Source organism: Vicugna pacos, chromosome 22 (genome assembly GCF_048564905.1).
Source record: "Vicugna pacos chromosome 22, VicPac4, whole genome shotgun sequence".
Taxonomy (NCBI): Eukaryota; Metazoa; Chordata; class Mammalia; order Artiodactyla; family Camelidae; genus Vicugna; species Vicugna pacos.
The window spans coordinates 31233128-31249567 of NC_133008.1; the positions used below are offsets into that span (position 1 = coordinate 31233128).

At 50.6% G+C, this 16440-nt stretch overlaps 1 protein-coding gene across 1 annotated transcript in view; it reads right to left on the minus strand.

Moving 5' to 3' along the window:
* The window catches only part of TMPRSS9 (transmembrane serine protease 9), a 48269-nt gene that overhangs the window by 30013 nt on the left and 1816 nt on the right, over positions 1-16440 (minus strand). The window contains exon 2 of the mRNA XM_072948037.1: positions 47-213. Coding sequence (XP_072804138.1) covers positions 47-188 — 142 coding nt within the window. The 5' untranslated portion in view covers positions 189-213. The remainder of the gene's footprint in view (positions 1-46; positions 214-16440) is intronic.

Genomic DNA, 16440 nt, shown 5'->3' on the forward strand with positions numbered 1-16440 from the left:
GCCACTCCCCTGGTATGTGGACCCGTGCAAGCCCATGGCCACTCACCCACAAGGACTCCCAGGGTGACGATGACGATGCTGGTGGCCACCACAGACACGAGGGCCACCCGGCAGCACGAGGTGTCCGCAGCCGGGACATCCTTGGAGGCCCCAGGCACCAGTTCTAAGTCCCCGATGGCAGGCTCCATGGGTCCCAGATGTGGGGACAGCAACCTGGAGGCCAGTACAAGAGACAGAGAAACAAGGTCAGGGTCGGGGGCGGGGGGCATTTCTCTTCCCCTGAGCAAGGGTTTTAATTGTGCTGACGTGACCGCCGTCCACAGCACCTTAGATGTCAGGCAGCTCCACGCAAAACAGTCATAAAAACCAGAATATTAACTATTATACATAGAAGTAGATTTTAAAAAAACAAACTTCTGCAGAGCACAGGTACCTATATTCAGTATCTTGTAGTAACCTGTAATGAAAAAGAACATGAAAACGAATACAGGTGTGTATACGTACGACTGAGACACTGTGCTGTGCACCACTCACACATTGTAACTGACATGTTGTAACTGACTATACTTCAATTAAAGAAAAAAGAACGGATTTGACGTGAGTGCTGCCTAGGCTGCCATGTGCCGTGGGTCCCTCGCTGGGCAGACTGTGGATGAGTTTCTTGCAGTTGCTATAACAGGTTACCACAAAACCCGTGGCTTACAGGAATCCACACTTATTACCATACAGTTCTGGAGCTGAGTGCTGTGTATAATAGGGCGCCATGTTCCCTCCACAGGCAGCCGTCTGCAAGCCAGGAAGAGAACCCTCACCAGAAGCCAACACTGCCGACACCCTGATCTGGGACTGCCAGCCTCGGGAAGTGTGAGAAAATCAGTGTGTGACGTTCCAGCCCGTCGGTCATGTTTGTCATGGCAGCTTGAGGGGACTGGGACCACACACCCCGCAGCCAGACCCCATGTCCTGGTCTGGGACACGTGTCAGAGCTGATAAGCCAGCACTGATCCACAGCTGCTAACCAAAGTCCACAGTGTATTCAGATTTTCTGTTTCCCCCAGTGTGCTCTTCTGCACCAGGGTCTCCTCCAGGACCCCACGTGACACTCAGTTGTCACATCTCCTTGTGACCCTTCTGGGCTGTGACTGTTTCTCAGACCTCGTGCTGCCCCAGGCAGTCTTGAGACTTCGTGGAATGTCTCTCTCCAGAGGTTTGTCTGGTGTTTTTCTCACGGTTACACTGGGGCGACGTAGGGGGTATCTGGTGGAATCCCCACCACCACCAGGCCCCACTGTCCACCCCTCCATCACCACTGGAGTCGCCAGCAGCCTCCTCTTACACTGCGTGGCCTCCACCCTTGGTCTGGGTGTAGGGCCCCTCCTCTGGGAAGCTCTCCTGACTTCTTGCACCCGTCACTGACCCTCCCCTGTCACATTCCTGGAGCGTCCTCTCTGCGACCAGCTCTCCTCTGGGATCCCACATCCGTTCACCCCCAAGAGGATCCTCAGCACAGAACACCCACAAGACACCCAGATGCATGTGGAAGGAATGCAGCCTGTGGACTAGTCACCAGCACTGGGCTGGATTTCCCACGTAGTTGGTTGATAGAACACAGCCAGACCATTCTCTAAATTCACTGTGGTCAGCGACCTCTCCCTACGCTTTCTAAAAGGCTCACCGTTTTTCAGCAGACTCACCTGTGACTATAAATCAAGTTAGCAACGCAGAATCACAACAAGGGTAAAGACGATCCTGGTCCTAGTGTGCACTGACCTCATTTTAAAGGTAAATGTCTAGCCTGGGATCAGCTGGCCCCACACCTTGATTTTATAAATAAAGTTTTATTGAAACACAGATATGCTCATCCGATGACATCAGTGGTTCTCAACTGGGAGCAATTTTGCCCCCTATGGTGATGTGTGGTGATGCCTGGAGACATTCTGGGTCGTCATGACTGGGGGACGCTCTGGCATGGAGTGGGTGGGGCCAGGGAGGCTGCTCACACCCCACAGTGCCCAGGACACCCCCACAGAGGACACTGCAGCCCAAGACATCAGCGGTGCCGAGTCTGAGAGGCCCCGGGGCACGTACTATCTCTGGCTGCCTTCGCGATGCAGCGGTGGAGTTGGGCAATCAAGACAGAGACAGAGCTGGCCTGCAAAGCTGAGCATAGTTACTCTCTGGCGCTTCAGAAATATTTGCCCATCTTTGCACAAGGCCATTCCCAGCTGGTAAGTTATCAGGAACACTTTGATGAGAAGCAGGATTTACAAATATGAACGCCAGTGTCTGACCGGACATCAAAATGCAGCTGCTGGCAAAGTGGCCTCTTCTTCTGCTGTTGGCTCACTCTCTTTGGCGCAGTGGACTCAGCCCAGGGTGGCCCACAAAACGGTGCAGCGCGGTAAGGTGGGCACAACCCGAGAGGTGGAACCAGACAGGATCCAAGATGGCAGCCACAGCCTGCCTCCATGGGCACCCCTCTCCCCGCCTCCCCCATGTGTGAGCGAGCCTGCAGCTCGCTCCTGATGGAGAGCTTAGGGCAAAGTGATTACCTGTGCAGGGCTACATTACATCAGATAAGAAGGCCCATCTTGTTGGGAGCCACTAGCGCGGACCAATGGTCCTGTTGGGGAGCTCCACATACAGAGCTGAGGCTGACCTCTGACCGACAGCCAGCAAGATGCTGAGGCCCTCAGTCCTGCAACCGCAAGGAACTAAGTTCTCCCCACAACCTTGTGGGCTGGGAAGTGGATCCTTCTCCAGCTGAGACTCCAGATGAGATGGCAGACTTGGGTGACACCTTGACTGTCGTCTTGTCGGAGAACCTGCAGACCCAGCAAAGCTGTGCCCAGGCTCCTGACCCACAGACACTGAGAGGTCATAGGTGTGCTTTGATTTAAGCCACCAAGCATGTGCTGATAATGTTTTGCAGCTTAGAAAGTGAACAGAACACCACTTCACCCATCAAATGCTATTTAAACATCAACTGTTGGCTTCATTTTTATAAGTCTGCAAAATGTGAGCATTAGGCTGATTCTCCATTATAACAGTTAATGCCATTTTTTAAAAATCTCTTATTAGGAAGGATTCAGGGTAAACGATCCATGTGACTTAACTTCTTTGGCCTCTAGTGTCTTCCTCTGTCAAATGGGTAGAATGCAATGCCTGCCATCCGGTTGATTTTTGCCTCCTCTCCCGAGTCCAGGACCTCAGCTCCAAGAGAGCAGAGCTGAGAGGTGGTGACAGGCTGAACTCTGACACTTTTGCCTCTGAAATGTCTCCGTGTCAAGAGCCAACAAATCCACTTAAGGCAGTTGGTTTCTGCCACTTGCAACCACAAGAGGCTTGAATGTGTTAAGTTGTACCCAGCGCCCCGACCAGGTAATTCCCTCACATTCATGGGACCTGAACAGACCGTTCCAAAGCCAGCATGTCTGCAGCCTGCAGAGAAGCTTTTTCTGCGGAGGGGGATGAATCACCTTCGGTCTATGCAGAGGTGGATCTCATTACCTCCCCTCTGCCTCTGCTTCGCCAGGATGCTGCCTCCACCATGTGGGTGGAGAATGATTCACACCTGGCCTCTGACATGCTCTTCCCCATTAGAACATCTGAGAAAGAAGTCGGGGAGCAATCCCATTCTATTCCCCTGACAGAGGTCCATGAAGGTGCCCACTTGGTAAAGTGCTTCTCTGGAGGCAGTGGGGCTGTTTTTTGAGGTTGGGACAGATGAGCAGCTGGTCTGGATATCAGATAAAGGACAGGAAACTTCAACTTCAGGTAAACAAGACAAAACGACCCTGTGATGGTTGATTTTGTGTCCATGGGGTTGGTCATGGTGGCAGAAACATTATTCTAGATGTTGCCGTGGAAATGTAACTAACATTTAAATTAGTTGATGTTGAGTAAAGCAAATAAGCCTCTGTAGTGTGGGTGGGCCACATCTAATCAGTTGAATGCCTTAAGAGAAAAGACCACAGTCCCTCCAAAGAAGAGAGAATTCTGCCTCCAGATGGCCTCTGGACTCGAGTGGCAACATCAACTTTTCCCTGGGTCTCCAGCCTGAGTTGCAGGTTTCAGATTTGTCAGCTCCCACAATTGTGAGTCAATTCCTTAAAACCTCTGTCTCTGTCTGTCTGTCTGTCTCTCTCCATTCTATTGGTTCTATTTCTCTGGAGAAATCTGATTCCTACAGTCCCTAATGTGTCTTGTGCAAAATTTGGGACATAATTGTATGGGAAAAAAAAGATATTTGTTATTCGTCTGAAATTCAAATTTATCTGAGTGTGCTATATGTTTATTGTTAAATCTGGAACCCCGTGATAGGGCCCAGCCAGAATGCCTCATCCTTTCAAGGTAATATGTCCCTGCTGGGAAAAGCCACCCTGCACCTCACAGCCATCAACCAGAGCCGGTGGGAAAGAGGAGCTGTGCTGGGGTGGCGGGGAGTGAGGCCGCACAACACTCACCCCTTTATTCTTACACTTGAGCTGAATTGCCTTCCGAGGAGCCAGAAAACCTCTAAGAATCACTTGATGAAATGTTTTAGGGACAAAGACACCAAGATTCACTTCTGTGATTAGGGCTGGAAACTCAAATTTAGTGTATGAGCTCACTGACATTCCCCCTCCTACAAACACACACACTAAGTTCATTCAACCCCAGATGCCCCTGCCACCCCCGACCCTGCGGGTTTTCTAAGGATTCCTGTGTTCTCTAAATTGTCTTGTCATCACCATCATTCGAGCACAGAAGGGGCCCTACTGCTATTTAGTGTCGAATATAGAAGCACCATTCATTCAGTTTCTATCAACCTGATATTTATGACGGGCCAGGCCTGGCTGCTCTGTGCTGGGTACCCAGCCCTGAATGAGACAGATGTGATTCTCAGCTCATAGAGCATAAATCTTAGTGACAGAGACCCAAGCAAATTAAAATTGCAGCTACAATAAAGGCTGGAAATAGAGATACAGACATGGGGCTTTGAGTCTCTGTGAAAAGGAAGCTTTGAGCTAGATTAGGGGCCAGGGGGGCTCCCTGACAGAGGGGCGAGTTGTCTGAGTTCTGAAGGATAAACAGGAATCCACTAAGTGGCCAGTGGAAGCAACAGATGTCCACACAGTAAGAACAAATTATGTAAAAGCTCTGCAGCAGGAGAGAGTAAGTAAAGGCCATCACAGAGGAAGTGTGTCAGTCAGCTACTGCTGCGTAACAAATCACCACAGGTGCCGTTGCTTAAAACAACAGACATTCATTTTTTCGCAGTTTCTGTGGGTCAGGATTCTGACATGTTTTAGTGGGGTCCTCTGCTCAGAGTCTCACTTGGTTGCGAGCAAGGTGTTAGCGGGGCTGCATTCTCATCCAGAGTCTCAACTGGAGAGGGATCCACTTCCAAGCTCCCTGTTGCTGGTGGAATTTTCTTACTTGTGGTTGTAGTGCTGAGGTCCCATTTCCTCATTGGCTGTCGGCCAGTGGCTGCTCTCAGCACTGGAGAGCTGTTCAGTTTCAAGCAAATTTAGAAAGCATTTCCAACTCCCATCTTGACTCTCTCTCTCGATATCCTGCCAACACCTACAGTGACCAACTGTCTCAGTTTTCATGGGGCTTTCTCTGTTTTAGCCACAAAAATCCCACATCTCAGGAAACTCCTCAATTCCTGGCAAACAGGGACAGTTGTCACCCCGTAGGCAACATCTAAACATAATCTGTCCAAAATGAAATGAATTTTCTCTCTCCAAAACTTCTCTCATTCACAGGTGCCCAAGCCCTGAGTTCTCACATGCAGTTGACCCTCCACAACTTTAACCAACAGCTGATAGAAAATATTCAGGAAAAAAATCCCAGAAAGTTCCCCAAAGCAAAACTTGAAATTTCCACATGCCAACCAACTACTCACATAACACTTATGCCATGTTACACTGACATTAAGTCATCCAGAGATGATTTAAAGTATATGGGATGATGTGTGTAGATTATATGCAAATACTAAGTCATTTTATATAAGGGACTTGAGCATCTGTGGGGTTTAGTATCTGTGGGGGGTTCTAGAACCAATCCCCCTGGGATACTGAGGGACAACTGTACTTACTCCCATCAAGCCTCGTCACCAAGTCCTGCAGATTCTATATCCTGAATTTCTCTACAACAGAGGTCACTAAACTTTTCCCGCAAAGGCCCACAGAATAAATATTTTCATCTTTGTAGTCCCACAGTCTATGTTGTAAGTATTCAACCCTGCTATGACATTATGAAAGCAGCTCTGGGCACATGTGAAAAAATGGGTATTGCTGTGTTTCCATAAAATGTTCTTTACAAAAGCAGGCAATGGGCTGGAGTTATCCTGTGGGTATAGTGTGCTGACTCTTGGTCAGGATCCATCATTTGTTTTTATCCACACTTGCCTAGCACAAGTCGCCACCACCTCGAATCTGAATTATTGCAACAACTTAGACCCTCCACTCCATTATCCACACAAGAGTCACAGTGAACTTTCACCAGGAAAACCCAGTGACTCCTCTACTTGTAAGAAGTCAAATCCAATGGGTGAAGTGTAGAAAAACAAAGTAAAACAAAACCTTTCAAGAGAGACACACACTCATGCCAGCTTCTGCAGGATTCCCATGGATAAAAGCATGCACAGGATGGGTTCACAATCCGAAATTACAAAACACACTAGGGGAAAAACCACCATCAGCAAGAGCAGCAGACACAAAAAGGCAGTACTAGACACTGAAGATGTTCAGGAAATGAAACCATCCAAGATTATAAAACAAGTATGCTTAAAATCCCTTCAGACATAAAATAATTGAAAATACGACAAATGATATCACAAAAAAAATAGGTAAAACTTAAAACAAAAGCAGAAGGTCTAGCAGTGAAAACTATAGTCATTAGGATTAAGTTCTCAGTAGAGGGGATAAAAAACAGATACAGGTCAGTAAAGAATAAATGACTCTGAAGGCAGATCTGTTCCCCAGAATGCGAGAAGAGAAGTAAAGATGGAGACCCCATGGCAGAGGGTAACAGCCACGGGGCCCAGAAAGAGTGGAGGGCACCGTCGTGGACCTCACATGGGGCTCCAGAAGGAGAGACTAGACAAAGGAGAGGCGATATTATCAGAGAGACTAACTGAGAATTTTCTATAGTTGTTGAAAGATATGCACCCTCAGATTTGAAAAGCACCATGACCTACAGAATAAAAACAAAGAAAAGATTATAGAAGTAACCGGAAAGAAAAGACGGATTGTCTACAAAGGAAGGGTGAGGAAGAGTGAGAGCGGATTTCTCATCAGAAACAAGAGAAACCAAAAGTGAGGGAACAATGCCTTCAAATTGCTGAAAGGAAATACATTAATCAACAATTACACCCTTAAACCCACTTCGTCGAGGCAGAGAATGAAATATAGACGTTTCCAGGAAGAGACTGAGAAGCCTGACCACTAACAGACCTTCACTGAAAAAGCTACTAAGGATGTATCTGGGGAAGAATAAAACTGAATTCAGAGGAAAGATGTGAAAAACGAGAATCACCATGAGACTAGAAACTGGTAGACATGTGGGAACATCTTAGAAGCACGAGGTACAAAAAATAATGGCCAACTTGGGGCGTACAAAAACCAAGGCTGAACTAATACACAAGATGGACGGGTTGATGACAGTCAAAAGATGCTAAGGTTCAGGGAAAAAATTCCAGACTTTGTTAAGTGAAGTGTGCATGATAACATTTTAAGTGTAACTTTAATAATAGAACTAAAATGGCTTATTTCCCAAAAGTAGAGTGAAAAAAAATACAGAATCAGGAAAAGGGGAGGAAGAAGAAAAAGAGAAAGAAAAATGTAAACGTACTGAAGTTACAAGGAAGAAGGCAGAATTTGTCAGTTAGACATTTTTTAAGCCGTCAGGTATTTTAAGTGGTCTCTTGTAAACAGCAAAAACACAGTATGAGAGAGAGAAAAATTCTAAACTCATATGTACCAAATAGCGAAATCTGACACTGGACCAGTTTGTTTAATGGACCTACGTATTCCTGGCATTAGAGAATAAACATACTTTCTCAGGCACACATGGAGTATTTACAAAAATTATCGATGTAGCCACAAAGGGAATCTCAACAAACCCCAGAAAGTCTATGTCAGACCACTTCTCTCGCCACCCTACTATCACATCCAGTTGCTAGGAATAACAAGAAAATCATAAACGAAAATCTAAAATCACTTCCAGTGAATTAATAATTCCAAGAAGAAACTAGAGCTAAATTAATAAAATATTTAGAACTGAGTGACAGTGAATGTGCTTCAGGTCAAAATGCTGGATGCAGTCAAAGCAGACCTTACGGCTGGAGGCACGGTCAGCACCGCTACCGTTACATCAAGTCGGCCGGCGGCCAGGTGCTGATTTCAGTGCCGCAGTCACTGGGGACTTGACCCTCTGTGGGAAGCAGCCTCTGCCCCGCCGGGCACAACGGCATTCCCTGCACGGAGGTCCCCTGCTGGGATCCTGGCATCCCCGGGAGAGGAGTCCACTTTTCAGGTTTTTCTGCCCCAAGTAAACCCCATCAGTGCACCAACGGCCCAGGAGAACTCATGGCCATCACGCCTGCTTTCTTGCCTCTCAGTCCTTCCTTAAGAAGCATCTGAAAAGGCAAACCCATCAGGACGGGGAAGGGGCGGGGACTCAAGGAGGCGGAGACATCTCTTCCTGGGGATGTGGGGTCGGAACTTTGGCCTTTGCCTCTGGTTCTCGGAAGAGATCTCTGGAAGGCGGAGGTCAACCACGTGGGCAATCAAAGAGTCAGTCCGCGAATCAGTCGTGCGAAGGGAAAGCGCACGCCCTGAAGCGTGGGGAGCTGCCCTGACTGGCAGTACCGCGTGCGTGCTGTCCTTCGTCAACGCCAGGAGCATAACGCGCCCTGACTGTACGGGGAGGGGACGACAGAACTCCATGTTTGCTGGTTCTCCTGGTTCTGTGGATCAGTTTGCGTCCCCTCCAAATGCATATATTGAAACCCTAACCCTGCCATGTGATGGTATGAGGAGGTGGGGGCCTTTGGGGTGATTAGGTCATGAGGATGGGGCTCCCAGGAATGGGATCAGTGCCCTTATAAAGAGATGCCAGGTGCAGAGGGTACAGCTCGGAGATCGAGCGCGTGCTTAGCATGCACGAGGTTCAATCCCCAGGACCTCAATTAAAATAAATAAATACACAAGTAAATAAATACCTAATCACCCCCAAAAAATACTGAAAGAGAAATAATTTCAATAAATTTTTTAAAAGAGAGAGAGCCCCCAGACCCCAGAGAGCTCCCGGGGCCCGCCCAGCACGTGAGGACGCAGCAAGGCAGCAGCTGTCTGCAACCAGGCGGCGAAGCCCTCCTCCGACATGGGCCTGTCAGTGCCTTGACCTGGGTTTCCAGCCCCCAGAACTGTGACAAATAGATGTCTGCTGTCTATCAGCCGCCAGTCAGTCCCCCGAAGGGACTCAGACAGCTGGGCTCCGCCTGGGAGTCCGTCCCTTCGGCTGCTCTCAGCCCATCATCTCAATTCCTCTCCCTGTTACTGCTCATCTTGTACCTGGGCGCTGACAGCTCCTCGTGGCTTCTGAGTCTTTCCAGCAAGTTGTCAGATGCCAGGGGCGTTAGCTCCCTGGGGCGGCCAGCGCGGCGGGCCCCTTAAACAACGGGCGTTGGCTGTCTCCCAGTTCTAGGCCCGAGGCCAGAGGTCAGGGGTCGACCGGGCAAGGCCCCCGGGGCCGTGAGGGGTCTGCCCCGGCCCTCTCCTGGCTCCTGGGGGCCACCGGCCATCTTTGATGTCATCCGGTCTCTGCCCCGATCGTCACATCCCATTCTCCCCGTGAGTGTCTGGGTCCAAATGTGCCCTTTCAGTAAAGACCCCCGTTGCACTGGTTTAGGGCCCACACGAATGAACCCGTTTAAATTTTCTTTTTGGATTTTTCAATAATAAATATTTAATACACTCATAAAAAACAAGGTATTTTTTAGAACAGATCCAAAATACTACTGGAAAAATAAAAACCTATCCAGGGTAAAGTAATTAGCACGTTTTAATATGAAAGCGCGAATAAACACTGAGGTCACAGGAACAGAATAAAAGCTCTAAAATGACCTCATTTAAACTCAGTTACAGCCACAAAGATCCTGTTTCCAAATAGAGGCCTTCTGAGGTGCTGGGGGTCAGGACCCCAACAGACGAGCTTGGTGGAGGACATGGTTCACACAGAACCTCCCTGAACTCGCAACTGGGGTCAGAAGTGGGGGCGGTCCTGCATGGAGACCGTGACCTCTGATCTTGCAGTCGGCCCTGCAGGAAAAGCGTTAGAGAGGTTCACACCCACCAGGACGGCTACCATCGAAAACAGAAAGTAGCCAACGTTGGCGAGGACGTGCGGAAATCAGAGCCCTCGTGCTCTGGCGCTGGGAGCGGAAAATGGCGCCCTGTGACTGTGGGTACAGGAAACGGGAACGTTCGGTGCTGCTGCAATAACTTCACAAGTAGAAACCGTGACACCATGAAGGCGGTTGGGGAAGTGATTTATGAAGTACCACATGGATGCACCCGGTTTAAGGAACTTCCAGACCCTCATCAACTCAAGGACAGACCTGGTTCTTCTGCACCTGCCGCTTCCTCTCATCTCCCTGCAAAGTCTTGGCAAACAGTGGGTGCAGGAAAGGCACTTCTTGTTTGAGTGGAAAGCTGACACTTACCAAAGCAGAAATGGGAGCGTGCTATCAGCTTTGCAAAAAGCTGATCCAAACCTTCCAAGTAGCAACGTCCCTGGGTTGCTTTACCTTCCTTCCAGTGCTGAGGCACAAACGCTGAAGGCTGCACTGACCGTCGGTGAATTGTCTGTCTTCCGTCATAAAGTCCGATTGAAGCACAGCTTTCCCCAAACACCCATGTTTGTACATTGAAATCAACTTCTGAGCAAGATGTAAAGTCCACTTAGGGTTTAAAAAAAAAAGTCAGCTCAAAGGAATTACTTGGTGTTGGGTAGAACAAAAAGCAGACCCCTCCTTCGATGTCTCGCTCCCTCTTCACTGAGATGCAGTGGAGACAGCCTGGCTCGGGCAGGCAGGGATCTTACTTCAGGGAGAGGAACAGGGCTGGCAAGTTCAAGAAGACCCTTCACACCCCTAATCTCCAACGAGAAAATATCTTCTAGAGTTGGCTTTATTTTTCTTTTTTTCTGCAAAGATCGGGGGTGGAATACAAAGGCAGAGCAGAAGGAGGGAAGATAGCTGATTAAGAGAAACAGGAGAAAAGAGAAGGGGCGACTGCTGGCTCCGCGAAGCGACCTGGGGCGGAGGGAGTGCCCGGGACAGGACGAGGCATCACTGGCTTTTCTGAGAGCAGTGCAGGAGGATAGGTTACCGCCGGAGCTGCAGAGACACCTGAGAACACCCAGGCAGACCTGCACAATGACTGTGCAGCGGCGGAGCGGGGCAGAGCCGCCGGCGGGGCCGCTGCCGTTGCCGGGAATGTGCCGGAGAGGCTTCCAGAAGGATCCGTGCCAGCCCTAAGGTCTGAAGTGGGCACCCAGACGCAGGGACGGAAAAGGGAGGGATTGCAGAATGTGTGGCCCAAGCACGAGACCACAGAGCCGGGTCGTGAGGGGTCAGCGCCGAGGGCTCCAGCTGAGCCCGGGAACAGCTGCAGCAGCCGCCCCTCCGGCGTGACAGATGCCGCCGCCGCCTCTCGCCGGACTCTCAGCCCAGCTAGGCAGTGACGGGGTGATGCGGAGCGAGCCACCCCAGGTCACCGAGGACTCCAGTTTCAACCTGGAAATCGGGACACCTGGTCAACCTACCTCTCCTCTGTCTTGACATGACAGGGAAGGTCTGGAGTCATTTGGGGTTTCCCCAGGAAGGGTTCAGCAAGGGGACCCCATAAACTGAGCCATTACAGTGAATGAGGCAGGAGCGGTGTCTGTTTCCAGCCTCCCAATGTGCCACACAGAATCTCGGTTTAGGGCCAATGTGTCCTCAATGCCAGGGTCTCTCGCGCTTGCCAGGGTCTGCTTCCAGAGGGAGTGCGCCTCAGGGGCAGAGCCTGGGGTGGGGGGCAGGCCAAGCGGGGCGGGGTGCCGAGGCCCTGGCCTCAGGGGGGCACCAAAACCCTCCACCCGCAAGACCAATAGTATTTCATGCAACATCTTTTTAAAAAATCAAAATTAATGCAAAAATAAAATCCATGACCAACCAAATACAGACATCTTACATCAAGACAGGACCCAGCCCTGCACCTGCCTGAACCGTCTTCTCCTGACCCCGGCCCTCTCAGGTGCAGTCTTCGCTGAAAAGGCCAACATTTTGCTTTCCGAGGGTCCCTCCACGCACACTTGGCACTTCCAGGATTGCACCGCACAGTCGCTTCTCTCGATCTCGAGGCGCTGGGCGCCCCCTTAAACTCCGCGCCCAAGGTGAGTGTCCCGCTGACCTCACCTTGCTCTGGGCCCTGGAGGACAGTCATGATTGAATGGCACTGTTTGGCTTTCTCCCCAGTTATTGTGTTTTCCAGTTCCCCTTTCTTGTTTTCTGTTTGTGCACATCAGCGAGTGTAAGTTTTCCTTTTAAAAAACTTTTTAGATTTAAAAAGTAGACCACGTAAAGAAGACTAAATAAGTATTTTCACAGACTACCTGCAGACAGGAACCTGTGATTCCTCCCGTCTACGGTTTTCTTCAAATTAAAATTTTTAAATTGAAGTATTGTTGATTTACGCTGTTGTGTTCGTTTCAGGTGCACAGAAAAGTGGTTCAGTTACACGTATACATACATGCATACGTACATATTCTCCTTCAGATTCTTTTCCATTATAGGTTGTTACACGATATTGAATATAGTCCCTGTGCTCTACAGTAGGTCCTTGTTGTTTAACCTATTTTATCTTAGTGTGTGTCTGTTAATCCCAGACTCCTAATTTATCCCTCCCCCCTTCCCCTTTGGTAACCATAATTTGTTTTCTACGTCTGTGACAATCTGTGGTTTTAACAACATCCCCAGAGTCCCCAAGCTCCAGGCCAGACGCGTCTTCTGAATTTCCAACTCAAGGTCAGCTGGCTTCTGGAACCTTCTCCTGGGTGATGTAAGGTGACCCCCAATGACCTCCACCATCTCCTGGTGTTCACACCCCTGTGTAGACTCCTCCCCTTGAGTGTGGGTGGGATTTGCAATGCGTTTCTAGCAGCAGGATGTGGCGGAGGTGATGGGATGGCACCATCGTGATTAAATTACATCATGAGAGACCCCATCTTAGTAGACCAGGGCTAAAGACCCTCCTAGCGGGCTTGGTGAATAGATGGGCATGTTGGAGAAGCCTGTGTGGGGAGGAGCTGCGGGCACTTCTAGGAGCTGAAGGTGCCCAGTAGCTGGGCCCTTGGCCATCTGCCAGCAACCTGCATGCATTTGAAAAGTGGATCCTTCCCCAGCCTGGCCTTCAGATGAGAACACAGCCCAGCCAGCACTCTGAGTGTAGCCTTGTGAGACCCTGAGCAGAGGACCTGGCTGAGCCATGGCCAGACTCCCCACCCACAGAGACCAAGAGATGATGATTGGAATGGTAACCACAATCCAGTGGTAACCTCTCAGATCCAACACACAGCAAATGGACAGCCTCCTCACCTCGAAAAACATCTGTTCCTCCCACGGTTTTCCCTGTCTCAGATGGAAGGTCCACTTTCATGATCACTCGACCACACCCCCCGGGGGGGTCATCCCCGATGCCTTTCTCAGAGCCCCCATCCAGTCCGCCTGAAAACACTGTCAGCATCTCCTTCAAGATTCACGTAGGATGGGACCACCTGCACCGTTTCTACTCTGGGCTGGGCTAAGCAGAGCTTCTCCTAGGCCTCATCCACCAACACGGCAGCATCAGGGAACCTGCTGAAACCTGAGTCAGGCCAAGTCCGTGTCTACTCCGGTCTCCCCAGAAGCCCCGTGTGGCCCAGTCCCATCTGCTCTTCGCTGTCTGTCCTCTGCTCCTACTTCTCCCCTCTTCCCTCCTCCACTCCAGCCACACCAGCCTCCTCCCTGCTCCTCAAACACACAAGACACAGTCCTGCCTCAGGGCCTTGGCGCCTGCTGTGGCTTCTGCCTGCTGCACTTGTCCATACCCTCAAGGCCATCCGCTCCACATCCCCCACTTTATTGGTTTTTCTCCTGAACCATGCCAGGAGCATCCGTGGGAGGGCGAGGCAAGACGGTTTCTGCTGAAGCAGAGCCTGGAGCCTCCCTTTGGGAGACGCGGCTGGCACAGAGAGAGGCAGAGAGAAGACAGACCCAGCCCCACGTGCACGGAGAGAATGGGTTCTCTCTCGCTACACCCCGACCTCCCAGGTCCAGGGAAGCGCGGTCTGATGACTGTAACTGGGACGTTGTTTCTCAGGAGGATGGAAATACACGGGGAAGAACGCCTGCAGTGAAGACAAGCGCAGGCCCGGTCTGCGTGGCGGGCGCCACACTGAGCGTCGGTCGCGTGCCCTCGACCCAGGGCCACAGCCCCCCGTGAGACCGGCAGTGTCCTGGCGGAAGAGGAGGCAGAGATGCCCGGGGCTGGGGGACGCGCCCAAGGCCGCGGGGTGCAGTGCTTTTAAAGGAAGCTTACAGGGCTTTTTGCCGCTCTTCTCTTCAGGGGAGCCCAGCCCTCATCCCCTAGGGCACGGGCTGGGCTCGACACACTCCCAGTGAGCAGGTACCGGGCGCCAGCGTGAGACATCTGCGTAGCTTGTAAATGGCACAGAGGCGCCCCCTCGCCCGCCCGCTCCGGGGTGCCGCCGCCCTGCTGGAAGGAGGCTCAGGCAGCGCTGCGGGTGGCCCCACGGGGAGGAACACAGGATGGGGACACCCAGGAAGTGCACCCCCTGCCCCTGTCGGGCCTTCAGAAGAGGCAGCCTCGGCTGATGTCTCATCTGTAGACTCATGAGGGACCCTCAGTCAGAGCCCCCAGACAGATCACTCCCAGAGTCCCACCCACAGAAACTGGCATAATAAATGGTGGTGTTCATCTGCTAACTTTGGTGATCATTTGTTACACAGCAACTGATAACTAACACACAAGACTCCAGGCGCCAGGCCCTCTCTGTGTGGCTTTCCACTCTCCCTCCCAGGAACCGCACACTATTTTCAGTGACCATCTGCTCCCTCTCCTCATTCTCTCCTGCAGGCCACCAAGCACCACCGTGAACTTCTCACTTGCCTTTAATGGCTGATTTGATCTTAACTGTGGTCCAGCCTCTCCAAGGAGCAGTACAGCCCCGAGGGTCACTTTTTTCCCAAGCAGAGTCAACTGTCAGCTTCAGGAAAACCCCAAGCTTCACCTCAGCTTGCCCTCTGGGCTCCTAAATCGCCCCCTACCCACTCTCAGCTCTTTGCCCACCTCTGCATAATTTTTTGTTGTTGCCACTAAGCCAAGATGATCATGGTTTTCCATGCCGTTCGGTCCTCCTTCTTTGCCTGCGTGGCCCCAGCACTGGTCTAGTGAACAGGCAGCTCTTGTCTGCGCTGCAGCCTCTCCTGCCCCCCCACCCCCATCCCGCTCCTCAGGCTCAGATCCCTCCCCCCTTGCCCCAACTTTTTGAAATAAATCACTCAGCAAGCCTTTCGGAAATTTAATAAGCTTGGTCTGTTTTTTCCCTCCCTCTCCCTTTCTGTCTGCAGGCTTTTTGTTGGTGCTCATGGGAAGGGGTGTTTGTGAGAAAACCATTGGCACTGATGCTATCTCGTGTTTTTGTAGCTTTTTAACGTGCATGGGGGGAAAGGGGTCAAAACTCCTGGGGGTGGCGGTGGGGGAGCATTGAGCGTGACGCGGATAAACATGGATGATACCCAGGAAGACTGATGAAGACGTGTAGATTAAAAAAAACAGGAACGTCCATCAGCTCACGACTTGCATAATTAAAATTCATACAGGTGCTGGGTGGGGGAGCAGGTGCTGGCTATGCACGCGGTCCTGGGTCCAATCCCCAGTACCTCCATCTCAATAAATCGATAAATAAACCTAATTAAAACATAAAAGTAATACAGGTTCTAAGCACAGCGGAGGAAATCACAGATTGGATCCCAGAACAGAAAAAGGACACTAGTGGGGATCCAGGAAAAGTCGGCTGAGAGTGTTCATGTCTATTTCAGCATTAATTTCTTGGTTTTGGTCACTGCGCTGTGATTACACGAGATTTTAACACTGGGTGAAGGGTGTGCGGGGTCCTCTGTACCATCTTTGCGATGAAAGTTATTCTGAAATCATTTTTCTTAAATAACAAGGGAAAAGCGGGAAAAACAACAAAGCCTGGTGCAGATATGAGCCAAGGACCCAGAACAGGTTCTCCTCTGCCTCAATTTTAGAGCCACGTGTGTTAAAACAAGTAGCTGGCAAGAGTCGTGTCCCCTTTCCCACTTTCACAGGATGGGAGAGCGGCAGCCGGGAGAGCGGC